General features: G+C 40.9%; 1 protein-coding gene across 5 annotated transcripts in view; it reads left to right on the forward strand.

Annotated features, from left to right (window-relative positions):
• The window catches only part of pard3bb (par-3 family cell polarity regulator beta b), a 200,585-nt gene that overhangs the window by 88,129 nt on the left and 88,099 nt on the right, over positions 1–24,357 (forward strand). For 4 of the 5 annotated variants that reach the window (XM_023424879.2, XM_023424876.2, XM_023424877.2 and 1 more), the window contains 6 exons: positions 56–214; positions 4,334–4,487; positions 8,418–8,520; positions 9,313–9,452; positions 13,351–13,395; positions 23,610–23,825. In XM_023424879.2, the coding sequence (XP_023280647.1) occupies positions 56–214; positions 4,334–4,487; positions 8,418–8,520; positions 9,313–9,452; positions 13,351–13,395; positions 23,610–23,825 (817 nt within the window). The remainder of the gene's footprint in view (positions 1–55; positions 215–4,333; positions 4,488–8,417; positions 8,521–9,312; positions 9,453–13,350; positions 13,396–23,609; positions 23,826–24,357) is intronic. The other variant, XM_023424878.2, reaches the window with a different exon arrangement.

The following is a 24,357-nucleotide window of genomic DNA, read 5'->3' on the forward strand; positions in this document are numbered from 1 at the left end:
TAGCTGTAATCCCAGTACACACTATGTTTTAATTAAACTGGTGTGTGTTTTACAGGATGGACGTCTGAGTGTCAATGACCAGCTGGTAGCTGTAAATGGAGAGTCGCTTCTGGGACGCTCCAATCACGTGGCCATGGAAACGCTCCGACGCTCTATGTCGCAGGAGGGAAATGTACGAGGGACCATCCAGCTGGTGGTGCTCAGGGCTTTGAAGGTACACACACTCTTTGTCTTATGAGGGCCACACCATCGGGACCTCAATTTGAAAAGAATGGTCTAGATCATGCGTTAATGTTTACTATAATCATCAGAGACTATTAGTGCTGCAACAGTAAATTGATTCATCAATTAGTTGATTATCAAAGCAAAAACTTTGATAATCAATTGATCGTTTAGTTCTATTTTTAAGCAAACATGGAAAAGTTCTCAGGTTACTAAGTACACTCCGGTTTTCTTTGTCTTGTATGATTTAAATTGAGTGTTGAACTGCTGATTAGACAACACATGTGAAGGTGTCATCATGGGCTCTAGGATCTTCTAATGTGTGTTTTGTCAATATTCGCTGAAATTTTATAACCTGGCGTGCCGGATGGTCTGTTTCACATCTGTTACACATCTGGGAAGGTTTCGTTGGAAACTGTTTGGAAAAGTTGCTTTCAAAAAATACTTGGCGTGTGATTGGATGAACCATCTGTGTATGATATGACAGAGTAGGAGCATGCTGATGAGGAAACACGACACAAAAGCAAGCATCAGTCTAGTTAGCATGTCAGAAGATGATTCTTGCCGTCCTCCTCATAGGACGCCGATTGGTCTGAACCACTGTTGTTCAGATACAAGCAACTAGCTTGGAGCGTGGCGAGAAGACTCCTTGCTTTGCAATAAATCCGGCTGGTTTGCAAGGTTAGACATTTTAAAGGCCAAACAATGAATTGCATAATTGAGATAAAGAACGGTAGATGAATTGAGATGAAGGGGCACTGCCTGATAAGAAGCTTAATGCTGATGAACATAAAGAAGTGCTTTAATGAATAAATAAAGATGAAAGACACAACACATGAAGTATATTCATAACACACTCAGATATCTTTTCATTGTCAAAGCCTGAATCTAGGTCAGGACCCCTGCTCTCCGACTGAGAGTATGTGCATGTTTCTGTCACTTGACTAAGAAGAAAACAAACAAGCATGCCTCCTTTATCCCCACTCTGTGTCTCCTATCCTTTCTTTTGGCTCTCGGTGACTATACAGTAGCATCATTTTTTTCTGTGGCCTCTGCGTCTTTCTACACATACTTGACACTAGTCTCCCTGCTGTCTCCCCTGCTCTTACCAGCAGCGCCAAAGACCATTTGCACTTCAGCTATTCACATTTTGTGTGTGTTGTGTGTGAGCTTCTTTGTGTATGTTTGTGCCTATGTGTGTATGTGTGTGTGTTTGTGTGTGAGACAGAGTATTCTTCAGCCAGTTGTATCTCTTTTCTTCATGAGTAAAAAAAAAAAAAAATGCTTTTTCATCTTGGCTGCTTTTCAGTTGATGCCTTTAACACAGCTCTGTTGAATGTTTGTACAAACCCTTGCGCATACAAAGCCAGGTTTTTGGCTGGAGTGTGAAAGGCCTGTTGCATGGCCCGCTGGTAGTGGAAAAAGAGCTACATACACACCGTGCATCATATTTCCATTCACAAACAGAACAAACACACACACAGATAAACGGATTAACACAAAGAGAAACCATACAGAGGACAAAATGTATGCTATTAAGAGGTGTGTGTGTGTTTAGAGTAGAATACCCTCACTGATACAGTATAAATGGGGTGGGACAAAATATCAGAAACATCTTTCAACACAGATTAACACAATACAACAGCACCACAAAATACAGCTTCCAAAATTATTGTCAGCTACCATAAAGTGACTTGACACCGGATTTAACATTCATGGAGGTAAGATTTAATGCGTTGTATTAAAGTGCATTAGTTTTAGGTCAGTGTACCTAATAAACTGAAATCTGAAAGAATGTGTGCATACAGGAGTACTCTGGGGGCTTGCAGGGCTCAGGGCATCCCCCTACCAATACCTTGATGGTCAAAGCTGTTGGCAACATCAAAGAGTCGCATCCATGTTTCCCTCTTTGTCTTAAGAGTGGAAAAGACAGGATTAAAAAAAAGAGGTGAGCCAAAGGCAGATAGATAACAGACTGTACCTTAAAAGCCTTTTTTCAGCCTCGGTATTGATGCTTTTAACATTGCAGAAGTGGACCACTTTGCTTTTTTTCCCCCTCTTCTGATCAGTTTTTTTTCTTCTATTTCTTGGATTTTTCCTCTACTGTTTTTCTTACTCACTTCTTACTGTATTCATCTCCAGCCAGCTCTCTCTCCCTCCGTTTCTCACTTTATCCAGCTGCTCTTTTCATTCAATAACTATTGAAACGCTCTGTGTCTCCAAGATAAATAAGTACTGCTCTTATTTAGCAGGTTCCATGGATGAAACCGTAACATCAGCAATGCTGTTTCCACAATATCTGAATTTACAACTTTGATGGAGGAGGTTTTAGAGAATTGACGCAATTCAGTATTAATATTGACTCTAGTCCCAGAGGAAAAACTGACAGTATTTTTCTTCTTTTTAGACAAGTGAAGAATCCTGACTGTAATTATTTGGCACAAGCCTGCACATCATGTATTCAAGATAAAAAACGCATTTAACTAGAACTTAGAGTAGAGTAGTATCAGGACTTGCTAGCACCCTGTACTTCTCCTTAACCATTTGTCTCAAAAAGTGTTTCCAAGCAGCAATCCGGCTGCCAATCAAAACCTTTTTGTGGAGGAACCATTCTGCTCTCTCCTTTTTTAGCACGCCAACACCCTGGCAAGAACCACAAACTGCTCTCAAGTAGAGAGTTATGAGAGCTGAAAGAACACCTCTGTAAATGACACACAGAGACGCTTGATGTGGAAAGCGTTGCTGTGTATCCCGCTGCTGACGCATGAAAACTGCAAGTTGTTTCTTGAATTTTCCACTTGACAAAGTTACTAATGGTTTTATGTTTTACATGGAAGAGTAAATGAAGCTGCTTTTGAAAGTATTCAAACGACTTGTAATCCACAACACATCTTCTGAATAATTACAAACAAAAAAACCCCCAAAAAAAACAAACTAATGATGGCAACCCTGATTAACATTACACTGGGAAAAACAGCTAAGCAAAGAAAAACAGATTCAGGGTCCCGTAAGGCACAAATATTCCTAACATATCTAACTGTAGTTTAAACCAATGTTTTTATACCTCAACAACCCTTTTTTTTTTTTTGGCGTCTGAAGAAGCGTGTGTTTTTCAAACGTTATCTGATGGCGCTGCGACACTGGTTAATGGGATGTGTGTTGGGAGAGAGCCAGGGAGGGGAGGAGGCCCACAGGACCTCTAACATACTGAAGAGTAATGTGTCCTGGGTTGAAACTGGGGAGAGGCTGGGCGAGGGACAGGAACTGAACTGATGCTGACAGTGGGAAGGGTGGGGGGGGGTCAAGAGGAAGATGACAAGGAGGATTTATTACACACACACAGTTCTGTTATATCTTCTTTGTTGTGTGAGCAGAGAGCTTTTTCTATACAGAAACACACAAGTACACTGAACCGCGCCATTGAAACACCAGACATATGCATACATGTGAAAGAAAACAAACAGTTTTTCGACACACACACACACACACACACACACACGCATGACAAATAAATGCAAATTAAATTCCTAAAGAAATACACACAAAAAAAGAGACACATCATCAGTGGAAACGGTGCTTTGTTTGATTATTCCAGAACTCTAAAAGAACCGTCCCTCCAGGGAATAGGTGTCAGTATGACTGTCATTGCCACACACTCAGACACACACACATGCACACATAAAAGTGATCAGTGTTTGAGATAGTCACAACCCTACGGGCCATGGGAAATGAGGTCCCCTTTTTCACCTTGACCCTCCACTGTCTTTTGAGAGTCTCTCCCTTATTCAGTCTCTTGACATCTATTTGTGTTTGAATAGTCTTCTCCAAAGCCCTCACTTGATCCTGTGGTCATCTCAGCTTAAATGTAAACCACAAACCAGACACTTTGCATAAAAGCATCCGAGTTTTAAGACAGGTAAATAACAGATGCGACATCGAACTATCAAACATTTAATCAACATGTTGTACGTGTGGTTATTTCAGACCTAATTTCCATTTATTAACAAACATCTGACGGTGTTACCCTTTCATAATTGTAAGGGAATTTAGGTAGCCACACCTGTCCGTAGTCTGTCTGTATGAAATGCGTTTTGTTTCCTTTCTGTCTTAGGATCAACATGGTGTGTCACCCAATCGCTCATTTGACGGCTCTCCCGGCCTGATGGGACCGATGAGCCCAGCGAATGGTCAGACAGGATTGGTCGGTCAGGCCAACGGCCCCGTTCACCCTCCCATGCTGAGCAACAGTCTCTATGCATCTAATGGTGAGTGCACTTTTTTCACAATTTTCTGACAGTGTATAAAACTTTTCTTTCTTAAACAGTGTTTCAGTTCATTCTTATTCCATCGCTTATTTCAGCTGAACTTGAAGCACATTTCTAGTATTTTATTATTTTTTTCTATTTTTTTTTGCCATTAAAACAACATCAAAGGTGGGCATGTTATTTACAGTAAATCACTGCGTAAGTTTAATCATCATGAATGATAAAGCAAACTAAAAACAAACATAAACAAAACAGCTAGTGCCATCTACACTCCCGCCTTAATTAGATGCTATTCTGCCCCTCTTTTCCCTTTCATTTCTTTCCCTCACTCTCTCACTGCTTTATTTTTCTCTCGTGTTTCTCAAGGTTGTTCAGTTTGTTGTTATTGCTGGGTTCAGCCCGTTATAAAGAGTTATTTTAGTTCTGTGTGCCTCATATCGCTCTTTCTCAGTAGCTTTATCCGCTCCCACCCCTATATTATCTGTATGTGCTTGTGTGTGATCTGTGTGTGTGTATGTGTGTGTGTGTGTGTGTGTGTTACATGCTTATGTTATTTTCAGGGTTGGTATCTGCCTGCATGTGTCCCTGTTAAAAAGTGTGTGCGCGTGTGTTTGTATATGTTTGCTTCTGAATGATATTTCTGCTTGTTTAGAAATGTGTTAATGGCTGGTGTGTGTGTGTGTGTGTGTGTGTGTGTGTGTGGCTGCGGCTGCGCCTGTGTGTGAGTGTGTTAGTTCAAGGATATTTGGCCAGTATCAAACACTCTTTTTTTGTGTGTGTGTGTGTGTGTGTGTGTGTGTGTATTTACACTGACTCTGGTAAACAACTTTGACCTTGAAAACACTTTGCTGTTTAAATTCACCTCAGCTGTGGTGTCATTTACATACACACATTACTGTGTGTGTTAGCGTGTGTAAGTGTGTGTCTGTATACAGTAAGCACATTTCTCAGGCTCTGTTGATCTGTTGCCAGTATTTTACTCTCCTAATGAACTATTTCACATGCTGAATCCATTTTATCTGGCATTGAAGCCCAAATTAAAATGAAGAAATCTTTCTCTTGCACCGATGTGTGCTTCTGCAGAAGAATAAATTGACTTTAATTATTCCCTACATATGTATTTATGCAGATGTGTTATTTTTGCATTTATAGATCTTTCTCTTTATCTCTTATCCATCTCTGCTTCTCATTATATTTTGCTACCACAAGTCTTACTCTCTCTCTTTTTATCCCTTTCTGTGCACTTTGTCTCTTTGTATTCTCCCTCTCTCTCTCTGAAGAGTTAATCTATTTGGAGGCACAAAATAATATGATATAGTTTTAGTTTAGCTTCAGATATTATGCAATCTTCTCCAATTTTTCATCGAAGCATATTTAGATTTAGGTTTTGGGATGGAAATGACGTAATGTAATAATGACTCAGTAGTTTCTCACTAAAGGAGACACATGAAGATCAGTTTTCTCACCATGGTTACTGCTAATCAGCCTGTGAAAACAGTTGTATAATGTCATCTGGAGAATCATTGCCCAAGTAAATTAATCTTGATTAATCAGAAAAGTTTCAGCGTAACGATGCAGGCCCCTGTTTTTAAGATAGATTTTTTAAGAAAAAAAAACCTCCCAGTATTATCACAGGCTGTCAGATTTATATGTTGAATTCTCGGTAACTGGTTTCCTTTTTGGAGGGCGAAAAGCAAGGGTGGAGATGCTGGAGTAAGAGAGAGGAGCAGAGATGATTAGACAGAGACATTGTAGACAAATACAGATGGTAGGAAGGAAAAGTTGAGAGCAGAAGAAGAGGACTCATATATCTGCTATTGGAGCAAACTGCTATTCATCTATCATCCACACAACAAATGCCTTTTTTCACTTCAAATAGTGGGAGTCAGTGAGAACAGATTTGTGTGTGTGTGAGGTGAAAGAAGAATGTGTTTTTGACAGTTCAGCTGATTAAGGTGCTGGCAGCGAGGAGGAGGAGGAGGAGGAGGAGGGAGGAGGAAGTTTAGAAAAAAAAAAAAAGGCTGAAAACTGAGTGGGAGATAAAATGATTTATAGGAGATCTGAAAGGAGAGATAAATGACAGCCAAAATATCAGAAGATTGCAAGAATGGGAGCAGAAGAAAAATAAAGCAGGTGATTAGTGTAGAGAGAGTGAGACGGAGGGATAGAGATGAGAGGATGAGATATCTTCAGATGCTGCCGTTTTCCTCCAACTCCAGACGTCTCAACTTTCAGTCACGCATGTGAGGATGCAAGCACATAAAGGACACACTTTGAGGATTGTGCAATAATCTCAGCATGTCTTGTATGGCAGCCTTGCACTCTGAGAAGTGATGACTGTATGTAAATTGTGCTCGGGTGCGTTTAAATGTCTGTGTATGAAGTTGTCATAAGCTCGTTTATCAAGCAGACGCAGCCGTATCACCGCTCTACATCTGCAGTAAGTTCTGCAGATGAAGAGCAGCTGCATTTGATGTGAGGTTCTCATCCTTTTTATGTTTCCCTTATATTTTTCCTCATCCAACTGCTTATCTCTTCCTGACTCCGTTGGACTATTTCACTCGTCTTTCAATCACTCTGGTTTTTATTCTCAAGTGAGTTAAAGTTTCTGCTTTCTAGTGTTTCCAGTGTTCTCCCCTTCGCTAATGGCTGGTTTCCTGAACATTTACAGAGTAGGTTTATGTAAACAACAGAACACAGTAGAGTGTGTTTGGTTAAAGTGTTCCCCCTCCTATTTTGGAGTTTCAGATCATCACCACCTGTAAACCTCAGAGGAGGCTGAGGCTACATCCAAACTAATAGGTTTTAGTTTTAGTCACTTTGGCGTCCACACTCCATCAGAGTTAAAACAGAGACTTTTTGTTTTAGTTTGAAACTTTGGGGTGTGTTGTAGTCTGGACATCCAGAAACGGAGACCTTTGGGAAACGATGACACAGACACCCACGTTTGCTCCTTGGTTGGGTCTTATCGGCCTCAACTACCAGTGGTGAATGCAACATGAATAATGAATTACAAGCGTTCCTGACCTTGTTTTCTTTTCTAGCAGCTGTTGTGCCGTTAAATTCAGCATTTTTAACTCTGCCTTTATAAAACGCCGCCTTTCCTTGTTTGTAGAGTAGACAATCCGCTTCCTGTTTACACCGGCGTCATTGTCGTGTGATATGAGTTATCAGGTGTGGTACTATATTTTACTATAGTCTTCGGTTGTGGTAGTGTGGACGGCGATACTCATCTCCCAATAGTCCGTTTTAAAATGAATGTTAGTATGGATGTAGCATCAGAAAAATGTATTGCTTGCTTCTGTGATCAGTTCGAGCTGACAGCAGTTCTAATGGATACTAATAGTAGCTATTTTTTACATTTTGGCACCAAAAATCATATCCTCCAAGGATATCCTTAGAGACGTCTCAAAACAATCCTGCGGCTTAATCCACCTGTTCTGTCTTTATCCATATGCTCACTATGTTCATCTCAGTCTTCATGCACGGCCCTGTGAAGCTCACGAGCAGATGATTTTGTTGGTTTGTGTATGTAAGAGTGCTGGCGTACGGCTTCTGGACAGAAATGCTGTACTGCACTGTGTTTGTTAATCTGAGTGAGTCTAGTGTACCGTCAGTCTGTTTCCAGGTCCCATCACTCAGCTAGTTTCTCTATAAACAAAACACCAGAGAGACACTTAATCATTTCTATATGTGATACAGTGAACTCATATAAAACCTCTACTCAGCTGTGCCTTGTTTTATCCACGGTAAACACAGAGTCTGGCTAGCCAATGAGATTGGAAAAGCAAGAATCACCTCCTAAGATGCTCATCAGTGTCACAGTAGATTTAGAAGGAACTATACTTTATGTTGATGTACTAATGGCTGTTCTAAACATGCTCTGCATATCGATGGACAGTGGAGAGATATTTTCTTTTTTCTTTTCAGTGACCAATGGGAGTTATTCTCACATGGATGAGGAAGAGGAGGGCGAGCTGTATGGACATGAGGAGTTCAGCGGATCTACCCAACACTCCTACCTACAGGAAAGGTTCGTGTTCATGTACGTTTTGTCTTGCATAGTTGCCACATAGAGTGTTTTAGAAATTAATCATATGCAAAGATAAATGATAAAACAAAACAAATGATGACTTTCTTTTGTATTAAATGATCTGTATGTATGTATATATTTGCAGCCTTAAGGAAAATGTGTGGAAATATAATTAGTATACTTTTTTTATTTTAAAAAATGCTGTTTAAAGATGTATCAGTGACTGTGGTTTTACATTACATGTTGCAAAATTATTTGTCATTGTAGCTTGTGTTGTCAAATATTTTAGATGCAAAAGACTTAATCAACCTGACAGGTTAAATCCAACTGCACTAGATAGTAAACTGACTCAATATATTCTGTTTAGTTTAGATTAGAAATGTGCCACAAATTCAAATTGGCCTCAGTTTCTCTGTTCAAGTTTGAAGTGCAGTTGTTTCACAGATCAACATGATTATATTTTGTACCTGCCTTCATCAAAGGTCTCAGTACATATAGTCCTGCTGGTCAGATCTCTACTCTCAAAATACAAAGTGTGCAATGCAACACTTGTCTACAAACTAATTCCAGTAATTCATGGATGCTAGACCAGCATTCTGTCTGTGTGCTGTCTCCATGGAGGCTACAGGAGAAATAAAAATCAACTACATTATAATTTAAAAAGAGTAAGTAACAAATAACAGACCTCAAGGATTAAAAACAGTAACAGGGATTAAGCTGAGCGTTCTTTCTGTCAACATTCTACCAACAGCGACATTGTGTTGTACTGACTGTATCATCGATTCGTTCTAGGGAAAACTCTCACATCTCCAGCCCAGCTCAGCCCCAGTCTCCCACCCAGAGCCACAACCAGAGCCAGCGACAGTTCCACCAGCATGTTAAAGCCTCCAAGAGCATGGACCTGGGTACGACTCAGAACCAGCAGCACACTGGTGGGGTGATTTTTTCTGTTTATCTGCTCTGCATGGTGGCCGCATGCATCTTATGCTCACATATATTTAAGTATCCCTGCTTGATGCATGGCTGCTGCACCACTGGCATGCTCCTCGAAGCCACATGCAGACTGACACTTCTGCAGACTGATACCGACACCATACACGCAGGCACAGCTACACATGTGGGTGGGCAACCATTGATCCCCGCTGCGTGAGCTTTGCAATTGGCATCTGTCAAAAAATGGTTTTGATCTTATTTTTGTCGTTGCGTGTTTGTTTGTGTGGTTGTGTTTTTTCTTCTTACTAGGATGGGGAAATCTGGTATCTTATGCTTCCATGACTCCTTCTGTGGAAGCATTTATGTGTTATACATTGAAGTCTGAATTGTGTTAATAATTAAAACATAGCCCAGTAATATAACCCACTTGCTCCATCAATAACAGGAGAAAGTTCTTATCAGAGGAAGACTTGTATCGCAGAGAAGGAAGGACTTAGATGAGAGGCGACACGGAGGAAATATAAGTTAACGTAGAGGAAGTGGAGGAGAGACACTTGATTGTCTTTCGGCTTGTCTGTGAATTTCTTTGTAACTAAGAAAGCTCTCGTGGCTTTAAAGATGCCTAGAAACGGCAGGCTGCACAGTTACCCACCCAACCTCTCCCTCCGTTTCTGTTTCGAACCCTTTCTAACTTCTAACAAAGAAAGTGAGATATGAGTCACAGTTTGTGCCACAGGATGTTAATTCACATTCATCATGGTCTTTTATTTATGCAAGAACAAGTCAGAGAGGCTACTCTTGCAGCCACCGTGCGTCCCGCTTTCCCCGGTCGTGTCTGTCACCTGTTGCTCTCTGGTTACTGACACTCGGATGCAAGGGTTCAGTGACATTTCAGTGATTGGTAAAAAAGTCAGCTTTAGAAAATATGTGTATGTGTGTGTAGTTACGTCTGTGCTCATGCATACATCTGTGTAATATGACAGTGGATGCAGAAGCACAACAAAAGCTTATTGTTTCAAATGTCACTTCCTTCAGTCCTCCTCCTCAAGCTGGCTCCACTGCCAGCTGTGTGTGTGTTTGTGTGTGTGTGTGTGTGTGTGTGTGTGTGTGTGTGTGTGTGTGTGTTTGTGTGTGTGTGAGAAAATGAGAAAATGAGACAAAAGAGCAGGAGACTGTTTGAATAGCGTATATGTCCGTTTCTAGAAGAATAACAGACTGATGGCATATATTGTATATCTGTACATCACCTCCTTTGTTTTTTCAGACACTTGATTTTCACTAAATGCGAGACTAACATATTAGAATTGAATTCATGTTTGCTTGAATGGCACAACATGTTTTCATTGCCAAACCATTGAGCAGCAGTAATAACAGCTTATTAACAAACTCTCTCTTTTTTTTTTCTATGTTGACAGTAGGGGAACAAGATTTAACCAAGATTACAAAGCTGTTTTATATCCAGAAATAGTTTAGAGAGGAGAACCTTCCATCTTTGAGGATAAATGTTATCCCTTTAAACTAGCCTGAAATCCTGTTAGATCCCTCTCTGCTGTTCTCCTTGTGATTATTAAGATACTTTGTTAATTGTGACAAAGTGCTGTTCAGAGAGATCCAGAAACCCGGCCTGCTCCGTGGTGATAGTAAATATGTATATATATATACTTAGGGGTTGTGTACAATGTTCTAAGTTGTGAGAGAACAGGGAGAATGAGACTAATACGTAGTGCACCAATAACAACCCTGAAGTTCTGCTATAATCACCACTACATATGAACAGTAACCAGGTTTCCTAATGAGGTAATAAAGTAACCTAACTTGAGCATCAAATTAGCAAATAATTCCTTGTCAGCATACTTGCCTTTGCATAAGCATATGGAAATCAGACTCGGCTCATTAGTACTGTATGTAGATGCTCCATACAAGGACACGTGGTGAGTTTCTTTCAGGTGTAGTTTTGAGTAACAGAGTTCAAAAGAGTGTAATATTTACAGAGACACACGTAGACGCCGCCATGATAATATATCTTCCACTTCATGTGCGATCATGAAAATATAAATCTATTGAAGGTCAAACTTTTGGTAAGATATGTAGTTTTTCAAGCTGCTTATTTTATGAGGCACTTTTTGATTACAACGTGACACATGTAGTTCAACATCAGGCGGTGTTACATAGTTTATGGCTACTACGTGATTTAGGACAACGCTACCTGAGCTAAGTCTAAGTATTAATTCACTGCCAACTACTGGCTAATTACATCCTAGATTGTAACGAGTGCGGCATAAAAACAGAGTGGGACAGATGTGGCCACAGCATCTGTGCATGTAGCTTCTGTTGTTGTAGCTTCTTCTTCCTTGAGCAAGAGAGCTTTTTGTTGCTGTTTTCAAACCTTCCAGCGCTTCATGTCTGTAAATGCTGCTGATAATAGTGTATAATTACTCCATGTGAATTCATGTGCAAGTCATGATTTTAATCAGTGTCATTTTGTGCAACGTGAGATCTACATTTTACTGCTACTTTTCCAGTCATTGTTTTGTGAGACCATGTTGTATTTTGCCTGTTGTGTTTGTGTTAAAATGTGTGTGTGTGTGTGTGTTTGTGTGAAGGAGAAAAAAAAAAAAACTAGAAAGAGAGGCAGAGACAGCATTCTCAGCATTTCATTCGTGGGTCAGTTACATAATTTCATTTTTATTTAATTTGTCCTGATTTCATTTTCCGCCCCAGCCCAATTAATCATTTAACAATAATTTAAGATTGGTTCCAAATTATGAACTCCCTGCCCTGGTTCTCACTGTCCTCCTCTCTCTCTCTCTCCATCTCTGTCTCTTCTTCTCTCTCTCAGCCTTTGTCTTTGTCAGAGTTTGTCACTCAAGTTCGTTCAGTGTGAAGGTGAGCGGAACCACATCAGTTCTGTGGCTCAGTTTTAAGATTACAAAGGTTGTTGGAATTAATCAAAATGGAGTGCGTGTCAGTAATTATTTCAGTCCAAACTTAAATTGCAGCCCTGTTAGTCTACTTGATTGTACCTCTCTGAGAGTCCCTCCCTGGTGATGAGCTTCTTTGTGCGTCACACACGTGGCATCTACAGATCTGCTGATGTAGGCGCATACACATGCACGCTGATCCGCAAACTACTGGGTTGCTGAAGCATTCATGTTGATTCACCGCAGACTCATGCCATCAGACACACACACAGCTAGAATTACACTTCAGGCTTGGTTTTCATTATAAAAGTATTTGCTGTGAGAAGCCATGTTACTGCTTGGTTTTTGTGGTCTGAGTGTGTGTGTGTGAGAGTGTGTATTTGGCTACCAGTCAATGTGTTTCTTGTTGGCTCTGGACTGCTTTGTGGCTTTAGGAAATAGTGAGTAAAAAGCAAAATAAGGACTGGCGGAGACGTAGAAAGTGAAAGGAGGATTAACAAGGAGCAAAGGAGGGAAAGAGGGAGAGAAGAACGCTGCTGGATGGATTGAGAAGATAGAATGGCAAATAGAGGGAAATAGGATGACTGAAGGAGATGAGGGAGGGTGAATGACAAATGAAGTGGTGGAGAAGGGAGGAAGGGAAATGACTTCAGTAGCAGTGAAGCTGACTGAACATCGCAGAGAAAAAGAGCAGCTACTGCACCATCTTGTAAAATGAGACAGAAAGAATAATAGTCTGATAGAGAATGATGGAGACAGAAGGAGGAGCTGAGACGGAGGGAGGAAGGAGAAGTGCAATTTAAATTTAAAAAAGAAAAAAAGTTTTTTGGGGATGAGAAACACTTTTGCACAGTTGGCAAGTCGAGCACAAAAAATTGGAAAATGTAGACGTCAAGGGAAGGGAGTAATATCTACAGCAATAAAAAAGTGTGTGAGTTCATGTATATATATTAACACTTTTTATGTTTTGTTTCAGTGGCAGATGAGAGCAACGTAGGATCCCTGATTGGAAACACTGCTGGTGAGCCAAACTCAGATACTGCCTACACATGCACGATAATCCACATCATAGACGCAGAGAGACACTGAGACACATTCACAAACATTTCACCAAATGCTGTTTAATTTAAAAAAAAAAATGATGGTGTTTTCCAAAGACGGCAAGAAAGAGAGCAAAGGGCAGAGTTTCACGTAGGAGAAAAGTAACAAACTGAACCGACGTGAAAAGCGTGAAGCAAGAAACAGAAAGTGAGAGCAACAGCATTAAACTTGATCTTGTGAAACCTGCAGATGACAATACTTGTCACATGTGCATGTGTTTTTATCTTTAGTCTTTATTTGCAAGGAAGTGCACACTTGGGCTCAATTTCAAGTCAGAATGAAATGCACCATGATGAGCGATGATTTGCCACTACAATAAAACAAGAGAAAAGTGTCAACGAAGAAAGAGTAGATACAATATATGCTGATGCAAATTCATATAAAAGGTTCTCTGTCTTCTTTTCAATTTAAAAAAAGAAAAAAGTTATGCAATCAAAACGACCGTTGCTGTATCTGTCATGTCACCGAGTTCATCACTGTGTTTGAAGCCATGTTTCCCCCATTTTCTCTATCCTCTCTCCAGTCACATGTACGTGCCACTTCACTCTTCCTCTTTCATCCTGCCTCTTCTGCCTCCTATATACACTTGACTCCTTTCTGGCTCTATAGACATTCCTTAATCCTTAACTTGTTCAAAGTGCAGATGAAAGTGAGAATTGCGGAAGGACTGGAGTGAGAGGAGAAGGGCCAGACTGTGGCCACTTCTTACAGATATGCATAGACAAGCTTGCTCATGAGGGTAGGAGAGAGAGAAAGAGACAGAAGAGATAGAACAAGAGAGAACACACTCATCTTAAAGGAAAGCAAGAGCACAGGGGAACAAAGATGACTGATGCTTCAAAACCTTTCACCTTATTAGCCTGCACACACTTCTTTATAAAAGTTTCATGTCGAACTTTTCTTTTTTGCTTTGCCTTGAAGTCTCCCCCATTTCATTTGTAGCTGCTTGAATGTAAGAGCACTCTACCTCATTCCACTGTGTGTGTGTGTGTGTGTGTGTGTGTGTGTGTGTGTGTGTGTGTGTGTGTGTGTGTGTGTGTCTGTCTTGCTGTCTGCCACTTTATCCCTGTCAATCAGCCCAGCCTTTTTCCACATTCTGCTGTGCCTCAGTTTTATACATGGTGGTATTGACTTTTTAAAGTATATTTTTTGGCATTTTATGCCTTTATTAGATAGCAATGTAGAGAGAGACTGGGAATGGGGAGGCAGAGAGAGGGGGAATGACATGCAGTAAAGGGCCATCAATGCGGGATTTGAACCGGGGCTGACCGCAGCGAGGACTGTAGCCTCTACATATGGGGCGCCTGCTCAACCCACTGCACCACTCGACGCTATGGTATTGACTTTTTGCACTGGGTCCATAACCAATCGAAAGGGAGCAAGAAAGGCAGTATATTGACCATAAAAGACAATATATGGAAACAATGTAAGACATTTATTTTATTAGAGCGAAACTCTAATATAACAAAACTAACTTTTCTCTTCTTCTAAAAGCTGAAAAAGATGGAGAAACATCTTTTTTCACTTTTTAATCCTGGGTTTGGAGCTAAAGTGCAACCGTATGCTAGAAAGCTTGCCGTATGATCCGCAACTTAGACAGTGGTTAAATGTGTTCTGAACAAGATATGCTGGTGTAAAAGGGCAGGTGAGGAAACATCTTGAATAAGAAAAAGAGGATTACTTCGTGGTAAACATGGAGAGGCAAGGCTTTGCATGAAGAAGGAAATATAAAACAGAAATACTGTACAACTCTAGTGTCATAGACTCTGGTTATGTATTCCTTTAGGTTTCCAAAACAAAGCTTTAATGTCAGCAAACTGAATCTTAACATCTGTTTATGTTTTTGTCAGCTTTTATTAGCGATGTCAAAACGTACGGGGCCCTTCTCGCTGTCAGAAGATTTGTAAAACGGAAAGATCTTGAATAACGATGAATTGGCTTCAGGTGTAAAATGAAATCAGCCTCATTGTCAGTGACTTTCCTTTGTGTTCCAGGACCTGCAGAGCACATTGTTTCCCACTGACAGAGCTGAGTGAATGACATGAAGCAAGCTCGGGGAATAGGGCTTGTAATTTAGGTTGAAGAGCGTGACAAAGTTATGGGGCTCGGCTGGATGAACGTGTTAGGGAGACCTGGGGGATTAAATGCCTAGATTGTCTCTATAGCCTTGATATGGAGGAGTATGGGGTAAATTTGGTTAATGGTCGCATTTTCTCCTGCTTGCTCTGCTTTATTGTGCTGCACTGTAGACTATAGCTTGTTTTTAAAACACCGTCTGTATCTAGAACATATGCTGCAGAACAAAAACAGAAATATTGGACTAAGACAAACAACATGGCACTGTCAGTGAATTATACTGTGTGGTTTTATTTACTGTTGCAGTGTCTGTTAGCAGTGAATCTAAACTGACCTGGAATGACTTGACCTGGTGATGGTTGTGTAATATATGAAAATTACAAAGTGAGAGCAAAATTTTTTTTTTTTTAATCATCCGAAATCTAACCACAGTTTTCACCCTCTGTAGTTCTAGCTGTGTTTTCCACAGTAACATGCCGGTCGAATGTCCAGCAAAGCCTTCAAGTGCTCCTGTCTTTTCCCCTGCGAAAGACAGACAACATGACTTTATATACACTACACTAAAGCCTGTTTACACATACCGTGTACCTGTCGCTTGTGAACGTGTCTCCTGTTTTACAATGCCATATAGCCCGGAGAGTTGTTAAATAGAGTGTGTGCCTGGCAACCATGGTCGTTTTTTTTTTGCAAACCCACTTTCCTTTGCTCTAATGTATTTTTTATAAGTGAAATGCTTCCAACAACCGTGCGCTGGGACGTCAGACAGCTGCATGGACTTTGTTGAGTGACAGAGAGAGGGGAGTGTGGGGTTGGGTCCTGGGAAGTGAGCAGTTTTAAAGACAATGACTTCTGGGAATGCTGTTTTCACTTACTGCAGTGGTCTCCACACCCAGAGAAACCACCGGGCACACGCACGCACACACACACACACACACACACACACACACACACACACACACACACACACACACACAAAACTATTACCGTTATGGTAATGTTATGGTAATGGAAAGACTCCATCATCTTGTGGAAAATGTGAACCTTGGAAGATGTCATATTATATTATAATTTTGCAGAATCTGAGATGCAAAGTGATGGAAATAGGAGACCATATTACAAAGTGTGTGTGTGTATACGTGTGTGGAAACCTTCCCCTGAAAGTGAGCGTGTGAGTGAGAAACTTAAGTGTGTTTTTGTGACTAAATACTTTTCCCATGTGTGGAGGCTGCAGTTGAGCAAATTCTGTAATTCCCTTCAGTAAATTTTAAACAGTACTTATTTTTAATATACATAGAAAAGTCCCCAATTCATCATTCTAATGTTATAAATACTGATGGAGAAACTGTAAACACTACTTGACGGAGTGTGTTTGTGTGTCTTTGTGGTCAGACGTGCCTCATGGTTTCTGTGGTGAGGAGCCCAAGCATTCCAATAATACATTTGATTTATTAGCAGGAAGAGGAAAGATGAAATGCAGTGATGGACAAATTATATCATTCAATGATATCATTTAAGACACTGTCAGAATATAAAGTTCGCTATACAGATGTGAACAGTGTCATGGTGAAAGAAAGAAAGTAAAACCAGCATATATCAGTCTATCTTGCGTGGAGTGATTCTCTCCTCAGACCGCTTTAAATAGGACAGTGCAGTCAAACTCACACTCACTCACAAATACTGCTGACAGGACATAAAATGAACGGTTGCAGCTGTGTTTCTTTCACCGTGTTTTCCTTTGGTGATGGGGACAGCCTGGAGCTCTGTGTCTGTGTCTGTGTCTGTGTGTGTGTGTGTGTGTGTGTGTGTGTGTGTGTGTGTCTTCGAATCGGTGTAGGAGAGATGTTTCCTTATGAAAATAAATGGTGAGCAATGAACATCCACAGGAATGATGAAAAGCTTGTCAGGGAAAAGTGTGTGTAGGGAGTATGTGCGCATGTGTACTAACGTCTTCAGTCATGCACTTGGGTTTCTTTAATGTGTGTGAGAGAGTTTAATAGTCGCACAAGTCCCAGCACAGATGCTTCTTAAAGATGTGATGACTGGCATTCTGTGGAGTTATTCTCATCCTATGCTTGTGAGGACACACTGCTATACATAAACACATCCAAGTAAAAAAAAAAAAACTCAATCACCAAAATGCCTGTCCACTTTTGTTATAGTTGTATGTCTTTGTATTATCACCAGCTCTCCCCCTCTCTCTCTCTCTGTCTCTCTGTCTCTCTTTCACTCTGTCTCTCTGTCTCTCTTTCACTCTCACCCACTCTCTTTCTTGCCAACGCCATTCAGGCTTAGAGACTGACAAACAGACAGAGGAGCTTAGAACGAACAGCATCTCTCTGAAAATGTCTGTGTGTGCGTTTGTGTGTCTGTGTGTCAGGGGGCCAGTGTGATGCTGAGGGAGACTGGTGCAGTCCATTGTCTGAATCTCTCCCTAGTGGAACTTTGACTTTGACAACAGTCGCACACTGACAAGCTCTGCCAAAACTGGATCTCTCTATATCCCCTTCTGTCTCCTTCTCGCTGTGATTGTCTCTTTATTTCTCTCTTCATCTCTCTCACTCTCTCTCTCTCAGTTTTTTTTTTTTTCTGGGATATTTTTTTTATTCAGTTTTTCATTGTTTCCCTGTCTCACTGGCTCTTACAGACTTTGCTGTGGAATTAACCTGAATGCCACCTTGTTAGGCTGATGTGGATTGATGGATTAATTTGTCACAAGGAGAGCAGCGCGTCTTTGTGTGTGGATGTGTGCGAACTCTACTCAGTGCCACCACACATTAGCACTTTACAGTCATTCTTAGACACAGAATTTAAACAGCTGAACTAAGCACTCACCGCTTCTCCGTCATTTTTACCCGTCATACTTTACGTTTTGTTGTAGTGAAGGTATCTGGCTCCAGCCTCTCTGTTTAGCACACACTGACATTTCATGGTGTGTGTGTGTGTGTGTGTGTGTGTGTACTCTCGGCTGCCTCTCTGTATATTGAATGGCCTTTGACCCCTCTCCATCTCCCCCAGTAAGCCAATAAAGGTGAGCAGTAATCAGGAGATGGTCAAAGCCGTCGTTTCTTACTGGTGCAGCCATTCATCTCTATCAAGCTTCACACACTGATCACTGACATTTGTTGTACTGTACATTGTCTGATAGCTGAGAGAGAGAAACATGAGGGGATGGAGGCCATTTGTTTCTGTCCTGAACCAATCAGTTGCTTTCCCTGTGATGGATTCATTTCGTAAGAGTTTTGTGGGCCTGTTGAAGAGTGTATGTTCTTGCTTGTATACATGAGAGATACTGCGTCTTCCTCTCAGAGGGACTGCATGCAGCTTTTCTCTGCTGTAAGAAGAATCAATAACTAATGTGAAATTTCTGCAACTGCCCAAAAAATAATACTATTAAACTTTTTCTTCTTTTTTTTTCCAGCACCATTTTTTAGTGACATATTTGTGTAAGGAAGGACTGAAGTAATCACTGTTAAGAAACACATTTGAAAAGTAGAATATCAGGGATCCTCAGCTTGCAATCAAAACAGAAAGACACTCCCATGTGTTTAAGGTGAGGCGACAATATTGATCGTGGGGTCATTACGCCTTATTTCATTTTCTGAATCTGTGTTCACTGGCTAAATAACCTGGGGCGAATGCAAGAGGCATTGACAAAATGATTAATTGTAGTTAGTGTGATGGTTATGGCCGTTTTCTCAGCTTCGCGTGTCAGCTCAGGTGTTAGAGAATGAGAAACATTACTATCATTAGAGGGACTTTCAAGTTCTGTCCAATTATTAGAGGTTTTGTCTCTGTTTAGTTACACTTTTGTTAGAACCTTGACAAATCAGGACTTCCCACTGCTCAGACAAAGGGTAAGTAAGTTCAGAGTTTCATTCTTTAACTTGACATTAAAGATATTGAAATGACGCATTGGCTCCTGTTGGGAAACAGCTGTGTTACCTTCGGGTTACAGCGCAATTTCTGTGGAAAGCAATTCACCATGTTACATTTGCATCGTTTATTTCTTAGTATTTCTTTTTAAATTGTGGCTGTCCAACGCTGCAGCATCTGCATCAAGCTCGAAGGGAACCAGTAAATGCTGATCTGAGACATGAGATTGAGGATGATGTCACATGTTTTTTTATTGTTTATGACGCCCATTCAATTAATATGAAGCCCTGAGGGATAATAAAACCGCTTTTCATCCTCTGGGAGATTGACCCTCACAACACTCACATATATGATATGCAAGAAACTGTTGTTTCTGGGAACAACCTAAGATATTTCGCAACAGATACACACATGCACGCTGACACATACTTTTTGTGCATTGTCCACACGCCTACCTCTTAAAAATGTTCGCAGGTTGAGGAAATTTAATCACGCAGTTTTAAAGATCCATGTGACTGCATTTAGGATGGATTATTCATGTAAAACATCGTGTAATATATAAATTATTCTGTATATGTCTTGTTAAACATTGCCTGAGTGCATAAATAGAATGCTTTCATAATGCCATAGCGGCTGGGTTGGGTAGTGACGTACTTTGGCTGTGATGTGCCGTTTTTCTTCAACTCTAGGCTGAAACACAGGGGGACCTCCACTGATGGGACAGTGATAGAGGTTGAATATTCTCTTTACTAAAAAAAAAAACAGTTTTTTGGGTGTGTATTAATGCAAAAATAAAATGCAGAAATTGAGTCGCATCTTTTTATTGGTGCTATTGTTGAGTCTGCTGGCTTTGTTGCTGCAGCCTGCTGCTAAGCCACTGCTCGGTGTAATTTTGACTTTGAAAGTAGCCTATTGCCTTCCTGCCAACAAAATAGCCTTGGGATAGCTCGGCGTTCTCTGTCTTTGTGTTTTGTTTTTAATTTTTAATTTCTTCTCTCCTACTCTGTCTCTTGTCTCTCTGTCGTTCATTCCCAAACTTGTTCTCTTTGTCTCTCTTTCTGTAGCATCCTTTCACAATGTCGGTTTTTCTCTGCCAACCCCCCACTTTCCTATCCTTTCCCTCAAACCACTTTGTTACTCTTGTCTTGCTCGTCATCCCTTCTCTGTCACTCCCTCCCTCCCTCTCTCTCTCTCTCTCTCTTTAAAAGCAGCTTAATTCTATCATCTTACAGTTGGACAGCAGTAATTACATTTGTGACACAAATCCTGCTACTCGCAGCAAAATACTATGTGTGTGTGAGAGACCAAGTGTGTGTTTGTGTGTATGTTTCAGTATATGGAAGCATGCTCATCACCCAGTGTTTGTGTGTGTGTGTGGGTGCGTTTGTGTGTGTGTGTGTGTGTGTGTGTGTGTGTTCCCTGATAACCACACTAAGCTATTTTTAACACAGTTTATATCATCCTACAATCCAAGCGTCTGCAATCAGACAAGTTTGGACTCAGAGGTCACCGGCTCTATTAGACTGCATTCGCCCTCAAACTTTGTAGATTCCCCAGAGAATCAACCCTGACCCTGCCACCTTGCATTGAGTTTAAATGAAGAACTCACACATGGTTCACATAGACTGTATTGATCTAGAGAAAGTAGTAGCGGCAAGTAAACACCGATGTGTCCAAATCAAGGCATAAGTATGCTGGATTGTAACTGAAAATGAAAATGGTCAGATGCTGTTTTAACTTTGATTGTGCTTGTGTTTTGTTTGTTGTTGGCAAGTGCATACATGTTGGCTTGAAGAGTTTCAGGACACTGATTGGAGTGTGAATAAAAGGAATAATACATCAAAAATCCTGGACAACTCATGTTGAGTTTAATCATGCCTTTGGTGGCCTTGGTTCAGATGTTATTGGCAGCTCTAATCCACGATCCTTCGTGATTTCAAACAGTGGATTACCTATTGAAATGGGCATATGTAACCTTTTATTTTTTTTAAATATTACACTCCACTCTTTGTCCTAAAAATGAAAATGTGTTTTTGTATACATGTCTCTTTAAAAACTTTAATATATTTTCTAAGATTGAAGCCTGATGTTCACTTCAGACCAGCAGCACGGGGTACACAGTCTTATTAAGCGTCTGGAAGCTATAAACTTGGTTATCAATTGTTATAACACATGCAGATTCTTCTGTACAGGTGAACTACATGTTAACAATTTAACTGTAGTACCCTGTGGTACATATGGAAATGCTGAGCAGATCCTGTTGACCTTGATTTTTGATCAAGATTGCTCGATGAAAGATCTGAGTGACTCTTTGCAAAGACAATCGCACATTTGGAAAGACCAGTGGTGCGAATACCAGAGGCGATGGTCTGCAGAGATCTGGTCAGTCATGTGCTAACATATCATAACAAATATAACTTGACTTTGTTTCAAGGTCATTCTTCACAGTGAATTACAAGGGCCATAGCTGCCTATCCTTATGGGTTCCATGACTATTAGTCTAAAACATCCACCATTGTGTAAATAGTGTCACGTAATCTAAAAATGAAGTTATTTTGTATAAACCCTTGTGCAGTTTGGAAATAACATTTCATCTATTGTGTGTAATAAATCAAAGTTTGTGATACACAAGAAAACTTTGTGTTATCATCACATCATGCAGATGCGTATCTGTCTTGACGAATCGAAAAATCCTCGGCATCAATCCAGGGTTGATTCAATATAGATTAATCACATAGCACTTGTATGAGGTTTGCTGCTTCAGTATACATCTGAATGCCATGTGGACCATCTTTATGGATGGGAGTTATGGCCCTTGTCCATCTTCTCTCCCAGCAGGCGACTTAAATTATGTATGTGCATACATTCTAGGTGTGTTATTACTCTTTAGGTGTGTGTGTGTGTGTGTGTGTGTGTGTGTGTGTGTGTGCGTGTGCGTGTGCGCGTGCGCGTGCGTGCGTGTGTGTATTTGGTTAATGGTTGTTTAAATAGATGTGGAAGTCACATCAGTCCTCTCATCTCTTTTGCTCTGAGACACTGACACCGGACACACACACACACACTCACACACACACACACACAGAGCGGTCATGTGTGTATAGGGAATCATTAGCTAAAGTGATGCAGGTTTAGCCATCATGAATCACAGTGGCATCATATCGACAAGCCACAGCCAGCAAGGAATCCAAAATGTGTGTGTGTGTGTGTATGTGTGTAAGGATTAGCAGTATTTTGAGCTGGCAGCACGCCCGGCCTTCCACCCCTCCTATCATTTTTCTCTGTCTTCCTCTCCGCCACCGTGGAATTCCATGGAGGAAACTTAATTTGCTCTCTCCCTGTCGTCGTTCCTCCTATCCCTTTTCTCCACATCTTGCCTGCCATCAGTGTCCTCCCTGTTTTAGGTGACACACCAAATTGGAAGCACACGTTACCCTCTTTCCCTCCTTTGGTTTACAATCAGCGGTCCTCGTTAGTGGTGAGGACATCACAATGAGCCCCGAGGCTGAACTTGGTCCAACTTAAGCAGGAAGCATGGCATTGGCTTTCGCTGAGTTTCAGCAGCTGGATAGCAACAATTGTTAGGCACTCTGCTTAATGCAGAACATGCAGCCATGTCTTGCTTCTTCTTTTTTTTTTTACCACTTGGAAACTATATACACAGGAAATTATGAAGCTTCACAACCTATCTTCACAATATCTCTGATCTTTCCCTTGAATACTTCTTCCATTGTTCTGTCTTCTCATACATCCCTCTCCTCTCCATCATCCTTTCTGCTGCATCCCTCCCTCCCTCAGTAATATCTCTCACAGCATACTTGAGATGATCGATGGAGAACCAGTAACAGTGAAACAGACTTCCCATCCATCATAAACTCAACAACAGCATAGTTAACTGCATCACTGTATTTTTTTCCTTGGCTCTGCTCTCCCGAGTTCTGCCATGTCGCGGTCATTCTGGCTCCCAGTCTGCGTCTCCACAGGCTTTTCTAACCCAATCAGAGCAAAGTACAGCAGGCATGAACCTATTTGATGGGGTCATCAGACTCTGAAAGATATGGCCATGTCCTACCATGTACAAACTTTTCAGGTTTTTTGTTTTTACTGAAGCAGTATTTCTGATGCAACACATATAATACGTACATACGTTCATATCTGCCTTATCTGTGTCTCCGTCTACCACCTCAGCTCCATCAGGTCCTGTCGAACTCGGCCCTACCCTCGGCCTGAAGAAGTCCAGTTCGCTGGAGAGTCTCCAGACGGCCATGTCAGAGGTCAGCAGGAAAAACGAACTCCTCCCATTCCACCGTCCTCGTCCAAATATGGTCAGGGGAAGAGGCTGCAACGAGAGCTTCAGGGCAGCTATTGATAAATCCTATGACGGGCCACCTGAAGACGATGATGGTAAGAGAGATGAAAGGGGTGTTAAGTTGGGGGGCATGTGTGTATGAATGTGTGCTCTTTTGGTGCTTATATCTGCAGACATTTGGACACAAAACAGATAATATACTAAATATTGCATATTAAAGTCAACATTTAATGACCCTGAATCTTTCCAACACGTTGCACTTCTTGCACCTTTATCAGTGATGTCACAGCAGTTAAAAAAAGAAAGAAGGAAAGAAATATCCAGAAATGCTTTGAAATCGCTGATTGAGGAATGTTTACTATGACGGGATAATCCTACAGGATGTTCGTGCATGTCACTTGCTGTTTTCCGTCCTTCCTTCCGTATGTCACCATTTCCCCAATAACATGGCTTACGTCTTAGACAAGGGCTTTGCGATAAGCACATCAAATCATCAACACATATGAAGCAATGCAGTAGCATTTCATCGCAGTATGTGATTCAGTGCTGCGTTGGGCTTTCGCTTTAAATATTTATCCAGGAGCTAAATGGTAGCTGCTTGGTTTGTTTCACTGGAGAGGGGATTGG

The sequence above is a fragment of the Seriola lalandi genome, unplaced genomic scaffold, assembly GCF_002814215.2.
Source record: "Seriola lalandi dorsalis isolate HSWRI2012SDOR001 ecotype SW California unplaced genomic scaffold, Sedor1 jcf7180002054758, whole genome shotgun sequence".
Classification (NCBI taxonomy): domain Eukaryota; kingdom Metazoa; phylum Chordata; class Actinopteri; order Carangiformes; family Carangidae; genus Seriola; species Seriola lalandi.